The sequence below is a fragment of the Paramormyrops kingsleyae genome, chromosome 14 (genome assembly GCF_048594095.1).
Source record: "Paramormyrops kingsleyae isolate MSU_618 chromosome 14, PKINGS_0.4, whole genome shotgun sequence".
Lineage (NCBI taxonomy): Eukaryota > Metazoa > Chordata > Actinopteri > Osteoglossiformes > Mormyridae > Paramormyrops > Paramormyrops kingsleyae.
In genome coordinates, this window is record NC_132810.1 from 22694774 (window position 1) to 22706371 (window position 11598).

General features: G+C 37.3%; 1 protein-coding gene across 2 annotated transcripts; it reads right to left on the reverse strand.

The window, feature by feature from the left end:
• Positions 1-1121: 1121 nt before the first annotated feature.
• LOC111834733 (protein lin-9 homolog) lies at positions 1122-9359 on the reverse strand. Of its 2 annotated transcripts, none has more exons than XM_023794348.2 (15): positions 9193-9359; positions 6619-6651; positions 6221-6312; positions 5981-6085; positions 5644-5774; positions 5414-5539; positions 5024-5181; positions 4478-4611; positions 4011-4136; positions 3481-3582; positions 3318-3398; positions 2764-2889; positions 2176-2358; positions 1990-2087; positions 1122-1275 (listed from the first exon to the last, which is right to left on the reverse strand). In XM_023794348.2, exons 1-15 carry the CDS (start codon positions 9269-9271, stop codon positions 1170-1172), a joined length of 1680 nt encoding a protein of 559 aa, XP_023650116.1. In that variant the 5' UTR covers positions 9272-9359; the 3' UTR covers positions 1122-1169. The 2 variants fall into 2 exon arrangements, with proteins under 2 accessions (XP_023650116.1, XP_023650117.1); XM_023794349.2 differs by lacking the exon at positions 9193-9359 and adding an exon at positions 9079-9163.
• Positions 9360-11598: the final 2239 nt, after the last annotated feature.

Consider the following 11598-nt stretch of genomic DNA (forward strand, 5'->3'; position numbering starts at 1 on the left):
ATGGCCATCCACTGAAATTACCATTTATAAATACACAAGTAATGCTTCAGTTCTTTTTAGGTAAAGATCTGCAAATAACATGTGGTGCATTAACTGCCTATTCATTTAGGCTTAAATATAAGCATCAGTCCAACAGCAGTTGTACCAATGGTAAATAAAACACTCTCGCTTATAAAATACTGTTTTATAACTGTGTACAAAATTTGTGGAAAAATGTATATGCTTACACAATTTACTTCTCAAATACCAGAAAGTATCTTGAAACATTGAGAACCTTCTGAGCCTCTAAAAAGTACAATTTTACAGTAATCTATACCAATACTTTACAAAGCACTATGTTTGTTAATACAGGCTAAAGTAGGAAAAATTCTGCATTGCAATATTACAAAATTAAAAGGTTTAAAACATTAAGCTGCAAATAAGTATTGCAGAAACTGAACCAAGAAACTTAAGTCAACTTTTAGTTTAAGCATTCCTCCATATTTTGCATCATACAAAATACAAAAGTATTTTGTGCTGCATTACCGCCCGACACCCCCCAAAAACGCACAAAAATTCTCAAGTCACACAAGAGGGCAATATGGGTTATGAAATAATGAAAAGGTATAACATGCATGCAGTCCTGCTTGGCATCAAAAGGTCGAATGTCAAATTTGTATTGTGCAAGACATCCCCCCCCCCCCCCCAAAAAAAACCCCACAACATTTTGGTAATGTATAGTTTAAAATAGCCAATATTTAAAAAAAAAAAAAAAAAACGGGATTTTACACATGAAAATCCAATATCGGATAAACAAATTATGTGAGACCTGCATTGGGGTTTAAGTTTAACAATCCCTTTGTATTTTAGAGTGAATGTACATTTTCATTACACTATAAACAAGAGAAAAGCAAAAAAGCCTTAAAGCTGAAAACCTAAATTTGTTCACTCAGATATTTACTCAAAACTAATATCCAAGTTATTCCAAACATGGAGTAACACAAAAACCCTACCACCACATATTGACACCAAACAATGTCATACAAGTGACTGAAAACAGAAAAACTGACATGTATAAGCCCTCCCCCAGTATCTCATACTATGCCCCTGGATTTACACATCATGACACAAAACAGACTGGGTTTTTTTTTTTTTTTTTTTTAAACTCTTTACTCTCTACAGATTACAACTCAAATGTTGTTGGTGTTGTTGGCAGCGAATGCATGAAGATTCCCCATCTGACTCAAGCCACTCTGAATGTGTGCTATATGGATCTCCACATTATTCTGAAAACAGCTGTAATACAAACATACTTGATTAATCAAATGAAATAAATATTTAAATCAGATTTGAAAGGTCCATTGTATTATCAATCTAAATATTTTTAAATCTGAAATGCATGTCTTCAGATTGTCAAGGGGGGGGGACACACTGCTGCGGTTGGATTCAGCCCTGTCTGTGTAAGCTTGTATTGCCTCGCTTGATATTCAAGTAGTTGAAACCACCATCCAAACTTGCATTACCAGTGTTATTACAGTTAGATTTTTTTTAATTTAGGTTTTTATATATATTTTTCAATTTTCTTTTGAAATGCAGTTTAATTTTACTTTGTGTAGTTTTATGTAGTTTTATTAGTGGGTGATAAAGGATACATTTCTATTAAATATAAAAGTTATATACAAGTTTCAGTTTAAGATCTAGTAAATGTATTTCTAGGAACAGAGTGAAAGTTGCATAGCTATTTTATGGGTCTGATCTATAGAGAATCCCACATGAAACATGTTTCGGGTTTTATTAAGGTCATCTAAAGGCAACATACTGAATTAAGTTTCCTCTTTAGCCAAATAATATTAAACTAATGAAAAATTACAATTTAAGTTTTAGAAACAATACTTTTTTTAATTTTCATTCCTTACTTGTAAAAATGTTCTAATTTTTATAGTTATTACCAATAACAACCCTGATGAGTATTGTGAATACAGACTGATAATGAAATGAGTATTTTCTTACCTGGTGTTGGAACTGTCTACTGAGTTTTTGATGTCATTAAGAGAATCTGTCAAAGACTTGAACTCAAATGAATTTAAATCACTTTCCTCTGCCAAGGACTAAAAAAAGGAAAAAAAAAAAAAGAAAATGTTAGTAATATGGAACAAGACAAACATAAAAGGGACCTAAAGGAGTTTGGCAGCTTGCCTTTATCTGCAGCAGCAGAGTGGTGAGGCTGGAGATGAGGTGAGTAAGGCCTTTGTTCTGGACACACAGCTGACCACTGGGGTGCGTGTTGGCCTGCCGGACAAGCTCCTCAGCCTCCTCTTCACAGCGCCGCCGAAGGTCGGTGGGCTGGTCTGCCGGCTGCATGCCCTGCTCAGGGGCCAGCTGAAAAGATCACATTATCAACACTGGATAGAGGCCAGAGATGTGGTGTAACCTCGATACCTACATGATAAATGTCACTACACGATAGTCTTGGGCAATGCACAACAAACTGTAGTCCTTTCCAATGTCCTTTGTAATTAGAGCCACCTGTTTGAATGTTAAATGCAGAGTCTACAGCTGATTTACAGTAATAAACAAATCACTCGAACTAAAAATATGCTGTCCATAAATTTAGGTTTAACATTTTGTTTACAAACAAACAGGTGTATACAGGACACCAATCCCTTAATTACCAATAGAATCAGCATTTCCAAAGTATCACATGAACAGGAATGATCAACCATGCATCACAGAGTGTTTTCTGTCATTCCTTTTACAGAACTATTTAACCCCTGACTGGCCTACCTTGTAGCAATACTGCTGCACTTCATGCAAGACTTTGTTCAGGTCTTTATTTAACTGCTCTAGGTCCAGCACAATGGTGGCATATCTCTTCTGAAACTCAAACCCAATAGGCATGGAGTAGGATTTCTGTAATAATTGAAAGAAAGAAAAAAAAAACCAACAACATTTAAGCATCTCAACAAATGCCGGTACAGGCAGTCCTCAGGTTACAAACAAGTTGCATTCCCCAAGTCTGTCTTTAAAGTGGAATTTGTAGTAGTAGAGTCAGAAAAATAAGTTAATATTATTATACAGTAACTACATGCAGTACGTCGAGCCATCTATAGTGCAATGGTTTCACAAGCAATACAAAAGTGTGTGCAATCATTATTACAAACCATTGTATTTAACTGGAATTTTTTAGATAATGGCCTTACTGGCAGCCCGTTTGTAAGCACGAGTTGTTCGCAAGTGTGACGTTCTTAACCAGGGGACTGCCTGTATTGCAGTACTACATTATTTAATGGTTACTTAAAATGGATTGGATTCATGGTATGAAAGAATATCTTAAGTACCAGTTTTTCAGCCTCTGTGTTCATTTCCTTGAGCTGCTTAATATGTTCCTTCTTAATCATCAAGATTTTTGATAATCTTGTCTGCAATGGAGAGAATTTTTCATGAAAATAAGTTTAAAATATGAAAGTAACAATTTTTTATTAACATAAAAAGCAGACTTACAACTTGTACAAGGAATTTGACAGGGAAGCCCCCGAGAGTCTCTCCTTCGGTGCCCAGCATTTTGCTCTTCCAGGGTGACTGACCCAAGAGAGGGTCATTATCCTTCAAAAAGCATAGGTCATCGACTTTTTAAGCAGTTTATGAACAGTACTATCTTCGTCTCAATCTCATTTTAGTACAGAGCATCTAAACACGCAGAGAGACCAAAACTAAATCAAGAAATTAACACGCATCACCATATTAGTCCTCACTTAATTTATTCTAAATCAACATCTTAACAAAGGTAATTGGTCAATTCCAGTGTTATTGATTTACCCTAATATTTTAAAAAAGATGCCTCAGAGCATGGACATTAATTCATGCATTAATTTACACACCAGAAAGATATTTTTATTAGCGTTACGAATGTGACAAATGGACCTCTGCATGGAATTACCCAATTAAGCTTTAACTGACAGAACACATTTATGCTAAATGCATCAAACGCAAAACCTATCTTGGTCAGGGCGTAGAAATAGGACCATCAGTACCATTAAAGCAGGCTGAGAGGAGGGGGCGTAAGGCACACGGGGTGGGGTCATTAAGGCTTGGAACCGGGAAGGTCTCTGCTTCTGAGCAAAAGCAGATATAGGCATCGTCTCATGTGGTTCATTGCTCTGCAGAGGAAAGAAGGAAAAGCGGTGTCACTGACCCAACAGCAAGTTCAAGTACATCTTAAAAACGGTTGTTTTGACTAGTAATAAACATGATAGCCATGGTGCTAAGCTACCATTAATTATCTGTCATTATTAGCCACTGATAATGTCAACTATCTGGATCAATTCTTATCTGAATTTAAAACTACTGGCTAAATAGTACAAATGCCACATATTCAGAATTTTCTTCATCCCTAATACATTCTAATACATGCCACATGACGCTCAATTTCAAGCAATTCATCATATATGCGCACAAATGAAGCAGAACATATTTTCAGTTGGCCTGCCAACAATCCTACCAGGACTTCGTAGTCAGGAACAGTGTGAGTTCCTAAACCATTCCGGTCAAAGGTCACCCTATAGGTGGCTGCACTTGTGTCAACTGCATCAATTTGTCCTGTGAATAAACCATCGTGAACTCCTCGGAGACGAGCTGTGAAGCAAAAAAAATGCATTTCAATGCGCAAGACTGCCTTAGGTAACAGAATTGTTTAAACAGTAATGAATACCGTGAAACAATGCCACAGAATTTACTATTTATGTAATTTAAGTATACAAGTACATATAGCATGAAAGCAAACATGTCCGTGAAAGACCCCAAAAATTCTCCATAGCATTACAATATGGCCTGTTTATTAAAATGCTTATCAGTCTTTAGAAATAGCCATCGAAGCCAACTAGTGCACGAATCCATTAAAATGTAGCACTACATTTACTTTAAGGGAAGAGAGCCATTTGTTTCCATTTTGACATAAAATTCAAAAACACTTCACTTTCAACATCAATACACTGTATCCCATTGTCTAAAAATGTCACCTTATCAAAGCAGCACAGCTCAACGTTACCTGTGACTTTCGTTCCTATAACTAAAGGCAGTGGGATTTCTTCTGGGAGGTCTTTGCAGTGCGATACATCCGTAAATTTCCTTTGCTGGAGCAACCGGATTTTCTGCCTTTTTTGCTTTAATGCGGATCGCTCCTCAGTGAGGAATGCAGACGAGCACCTTTGGGAAGAACCATACTGGTCGTTTATCAAACTGTATCACCATCAAAACAAAACATGTGATGTCATTTGTAAATGCACGGAATGTTTTTGGTACCTTTTTTCCTGATGAAGAGGGATTAGTGTCCCAGGTTTTATTTCTTAATCAATTGCTCAATTTCAGTCCTTTCTTTATAGGTAGCACACACAACAAACAGCACTGAACTTCACGTAACAAAAATACTACACCATACCGTCTTGGTTTGCCCATCAGTCTTCTGATAGTTCCCCATTCAACTCTAGTCAGCTTCCTAGTTTTGAGGTTTGGGAACGACTCTTTCAGGCAAAGACAGAAGTCATTATCCCCTTCAAATAGCGGCCTACGTACAAAACAGCCAGAAAATATTAATGTGGAAAAGATCCTAGGCATATCAAACTGACGATAAATTTTAACTGCTCAAAATAGTTTTATTTTAAGACTCACCTGTCAATATTTGAATAAAACCATTCATAAATGCACCATTTATGTGCTTTGGGAAGTTTGAGTAGGTTCCGTAATCGCAACCCAATTTTTTGTGATGCTTTCTTATCCGGTGTTGGGAAGCTTGAAAATTTCTGTGGTACCACAAGCAGAAAAATTATTTTTAAATGTAACACAAGCAAAGGAGCTGCATAATCCCCCCAAATACCAGCAAAATTCCAGGAGCAACAGTACTGCTGTTTTATAAGAATGATTATGCAGTCCATACTGTTGTCCTTTCAAAACAGCAAATGCATGTTTGGTTACTTCGGGAAGGGAAAGATAGTGGATTCTTTTAGACCTGAGGCACAGTTGTCACTCTCTGACTTCTTCTAGGAGACCTGGAGGTGAACTGCCCATCGTCATCCTCGTAGACCAAACGACTTCTCTTTGAGCTTCTGGTTGGCTATAACCCATTGGACAAATACAAGTTCTCATGATGGAGTCATATTTGCACCGAACGCACATCAAAACTTACAATAAGTTGCTTGAAGTAAGCAAGACAAAGTACAGTTTTCAATATTAATGGAAATGATATTACTGTATCCATGGCTGGAAATGAATTCCTTCCCCTTGAGTTCTGAGACTTTGGTAAACTTTGTTTTTCATTCCACGTACTGGATAAACTTCCTTCTGTAATAAGAAGCATGTTAATTTTGGATCCGAAAGCAATGTTTTTACGTCCCATATACTAACACACTAATGCTTCTTTGCATAAGACACTTAAATTTTTCTTCATTTGAAATGCATCCAACAATTCAGTACAATAAAAGGAATGTCATCCAAAAGGACCAAATATCACTGCAAAGACAGCATCGCAGTGAACATACCTTGAAGCATATAATCCCCAAACATATTTATAATGATTATAAATATAATAGCCTTTTTATTAAAAAAGAGGAAATGTATATTGAGCTTAAATACTGAACAATGTGTTACCTTTCAGACTCACAAGTGCTTTTGCAGAAGAGCCTAAAAAGAGAAAAAGGATTTTAAATTCACTCAATGCAAAAAAGGCAAATATGCCATGCAAAAAAGTGGGAAGTATACATGACTGTCTGGTGACACTGAAATTCTGGTTCTGTGACTCCCTTTCATACTGTATTTGAAAAGGCTAAGAGAAAGTCTAATTCAGACTTAAGGTAACCACAAATAAAAAAAAAAGAAGTATACGAAAATTTGCAAAGATATTCCATGATCTGCATGTATTACTCCGGAATGAAAATCAGAACAAAAACAAAATTAAGCTTTAGAAATGATTACCAACAATTTTGGATAATGAGTTTAACAGAAAAAGATGACATCACTAGCTTTCAGTGTGTAACCAATTTTGTAGATGCAGGAATGAGAAAAAAACGTCAAAGTAGCAAAGCGATGTGATTGACTAATCTTTGATTTTTTTTACCCTGGTCTCAATCTACAGGCACATGCTTGAGGTACAAGTTAATACTGCTGACTAAAGTCAGGTGCTTTATGCAATAAATTCAACTGATTTACATTGCATTCATGTTTTTTTTTTCAAGGTAAATTACATTTCAGTTAGGTTATACAGCTAGTTATTTTAGCTGACTAATCCAAATTTGGCCTCACTTGAAGCAGCAACCTCTGGGCTGCATGTCTGTTACCCAGGTTGCCATTTAGGTATCCATAGCGATACTGCATTTTGAGCAAGTAGCCTGGACTACACAAGAAAACATTAAAAAAAAAAAAAAAGCATCTTCTGCAGTGCTACCAGAACATCCAGCAGGAACCCCACAATGCACCTGGTGGGCTGTCTCTCAAGACAACTGCAGCATTTGTTTCTGTAATCAAACCCACAAGCATGGAATCGGAGGGATTCCTTGCAGAATATCCTGCCATATTGCAGAAAACAATTCCATAAGCTCCACTGACTCAAATACTTTACATGCTATCCTGGCTGCAGGACATCCAAACAGCCTAAGTGTGACAAAATGGTATTTCAATTTTAATGCAATGCACAAAAATAGTTTTATATGATAAACTAAACTATACATACATGGCTTAAATATACTACTCAAAACTGAGAATCTAACTGTTCTGCATTCATAATCCTTTATAAGCCAAGCAAAACATTTAAGCAATGTGAACAGGTTGTCCTGAAAATATTTAACAATCATGAACAACAACAGCATGGCTTAATCTTTGAAAGTGAAACAATGATTTAGAACCTTGTCTTGAATATAGGAGGTAAACCAGAAGAAGCAACTACAAAGATGAAGTAAAGAACACACACAGCGTCAATCACAGAGAAGTTATGATAGGACAGCATAACAAAAACATTCAATCTCAGTACAACACACAGTGAGCCTACAAAGTACCAGTAATATAATTATGAAAGGAACATACATTATTTAGTACTTAGGCTTTCAAAGGGAGAGATTATGTAGAAGACCAGAAAACAGCCTGGTTTGGTAAATCATATTCAAATATATATATACACACACACACACATACCGAATCGATACTTCTGGCTATTAAGGTTTACGAATCTGAGGCAGTTTAATAACATTAAATAAACTACACCTCGACTATATTAGCGAACTCTCTAAGATTTTGATGATTTATGCAACTCTTTAGCAGCAACGCAACAACCTTTCCCATCATAACAAAACATGGTTCACTGGAATTAATCAAGTATCAAACAAAGCAGCAAACAAGGGGCAAGTTAAAACCAAGCATTTTCATTTTACATCTGGGCCCATTTGTCTATTACAATTACAATGTCATAACTACCCAGCAGACAATAACCCCTAAGAAAAACTATAAAAACATAATAGCCAGTAACAAATCTAGCGTTCAGTTAAATAAGGTCAAGTGGAACAGACATGTATCCATATTTTGCTTTAAGTAATAATCTATTTAGCTAGTACCAAGCATGACCCACGTTCACGTAGCTAAGTATTAACGCAGTAAATATTAGCTACGGCTACTAAACTTGTTAACCAACTAGCTACAGTGTTATTTTGACAGCGTTACCTAGCTGTCTCTACAGTAATGTCAGAGCACCGGAAAATGCAGAATTATCACCTACCAAATTTTAAATAACGAAAGATGCATTTATAGCTAACCAGATAGTTAACGACTGTTTAATTATCCGGAAAAATGCGCAGCATTGATCTACGTTTAAGGTAATCCAATACCAACCCATACAACACGGCAATGTACATAATTTAAGACAACCGAAGCTGTTTAGTTCTCCGTCTGAAGATGGTGTATTAAATATAATAATGTGAATGATATCGCCACTGGATTAACTAGCTAGTATTCCTGTCAAGGTTGAAGAGCTACGTTGCTCAAGTTAAACAGCTGGTCAAAACACGGGATATTTGCGTCATATAAACAACCTAAAGCGCACGGCGTTCACGAAATACCACTAACGTTTCGCAGTATTTTGGACTGATTCGTGTCGTTAACGTCTCGGTGAACAGCAAACAATCGCGACTTTTCCCCTGAGCGTTTTTAAAAACCTTACTTAGTTTTCCTGTGACTTACTTTCATCCAGAAGCTGCTCCAGCTCCGCCATCTTGAATCGGCCGCGCCGCTTTTTCAAAGGCTGCCGGTCGTGGTGCATTGTGGGATACAGGCTGCCGGAGAGGGTTCTTCGAATGCCAGTCACACGATTCTAATCTCTTTCTGAATATAATGTATATAGAGAGTAGACATAATACCAGAAACAACTGAAATATATGGTCAAAAGTCTATAGAGAGTGGTGCTACCCTTTGCCTTCACATCAGTTTCCATGCTTCTAAGAAATACTGTTATACAAGTTCTGAATTGTACGTAGTGGTATACTCAACCAACCTCCAGGTCGCTGAAAGATGAAGAAGGTGGAAATCTGTTTCACTTGGCGAACTTCAGAACGTCCTATAAAGTTTCAGTGCTGCTTAGGTTCTGGTGATTTGGGCTTTTGGCTGTTGTTCATGAAGCCGCTTTGTAGTTTGTGTTGCAGTGTGCATACAGTGTAACCATTGGACCCAAAGAATTGTATGAAATGGTTGCCCATATCATTATTGACCCATCCATCATGTGTAACATTCGCCAACACATTTTTTGAATTGAAGGCATCCATTGGCTTTCCAGATGTAGGAAAAGTGGATGAAAGATGATTCATTACACCATATAAAGCTGCTTCTTTGTTTATCTGTATAATTTTCAATTTACCTGTGTTTGGCATATGCTGACTTGATTCTTCCCCTTGGGACTTTAAATAATTTTGCAGTTTTTGTGACTTATTCAGCTGCAACTCTGTGTAAGTTACTTTATGATGCTTTGAAATCTTGCATATAAAAGTGATAAAAATGTAAAGTGATTGCCAGACCACTTTTTTTACATAATAGATATGACTATAGTGGAATTCAACTTAAAACTCAACTTTGTAGCAGTTCTTGTAATTGTGATTTGGTTACTTCATACACTCATTGTTAGTCACTTTCAAATGTCATATTATGACATAAATAGTAACATACATACAGGCCGTGGAGAAATTAATAAAACATTGTGTGAATTTTAAATTTTATGACACACACAAGAAAAATGTGTTCTTGGTTACACAAAAGCTTGGCAGTGAAGGATCATTAAAAAATATGATGATACCACCGTAATAGGTCTGATCAGCGAGGACGATGAGATGGCCTACAGGGAGGAGGTCAGACTCCTGGCAGAATGGTGTCAGGACAACAACCTCACCCTCAACATGAGCAAAACTAAGGAGATGATTGTGGATTTCCGCAAACAGGCAACAGAGCACAGCCCCACCTACATCGGAGGTGAGGCTGTAGAGCAGGTCAGCAGCTTTAGGTTCCTCGGAGTCACCCTCACTGACGACCTTAAATGGTCAACTCACACTGTGGCAATCGGTCTTTGACAGTTGATGTCACACTCGCTAAAGTCGCAGTGTATTCTGGGTCGAATCGCCATTTTGCAGGTATATAACTCAAGAGCAAGCGTTTGCATTCGCCTTTATCCTTCGAAAGATGGGATACTCGTGCTGTGTGAAAGGCTGTCATACTAAATCACAAGGCAGAAAGGTGGACCACAACATAAGATTTTTTCGGATTCCCACTTGGAAAAAAGGATATGGACGGCAGGTAGAGGAGGTGTTAAATTATTCCATGTATTATTATTTATTATGCATTTGTAAGGCTGTCTACATGATTACAGTTAACTTCATCATATAATTCCTAATAACTTAACTTGAACATAAGAAATTTATTGAAGTAGCCATTTGGCTGCATCCAGACCTGTTAGAATCTAATATGCCTGGACCATGTCCCCTCTTAGTCTAATTTGTTCGAGGCTGTACAGATTTGTTTGCAACTTGATTACAAGTTAGCGTACCTTTGCAGTGACGATTGTGTTGTCGCAGTACTGCGTTCGAAATGTGAACAGATCCTACACCCAGCCATTGATGAAATGTCCGTGGGCTTCAAGAGATTTATAGTTCTTGAACTGTTCATATGTGTAAGCGCTGATACCATAAACAAGGTAGTTTGTTATATCCAGAGATGAAGTTAGAGGCAACAATGTCGCGTCGGAATTCCATTTTTTATGTGAGATCATACGGATCTATATTGCTGATTATTGACAATTTAGCCAAATACTGATCCCTGGCGTCCTTCGTAAGTTTTTCTCTGTAAGGAATTTTCTCGTTCTGCTTTTTCTTCTCCATTCTTCCTAGTGTTTGCGTCCGCGAATACCTTCAAAATGGCGAAGGGGGGCGTGTCAGACAGTGCAGACACGTGACTGACAAAGACCGATAGTCAAGAAAGCCCAACAACGCCTCTACTTCCTCAGGAGACTGAGGAAAGCCCGGATGTCTCCCACAACCCTGTGCAGATTCTACAGGTGTACTGTGGAATCCATCATGACAGGATGCATCTCATCCTGATACAGCAACT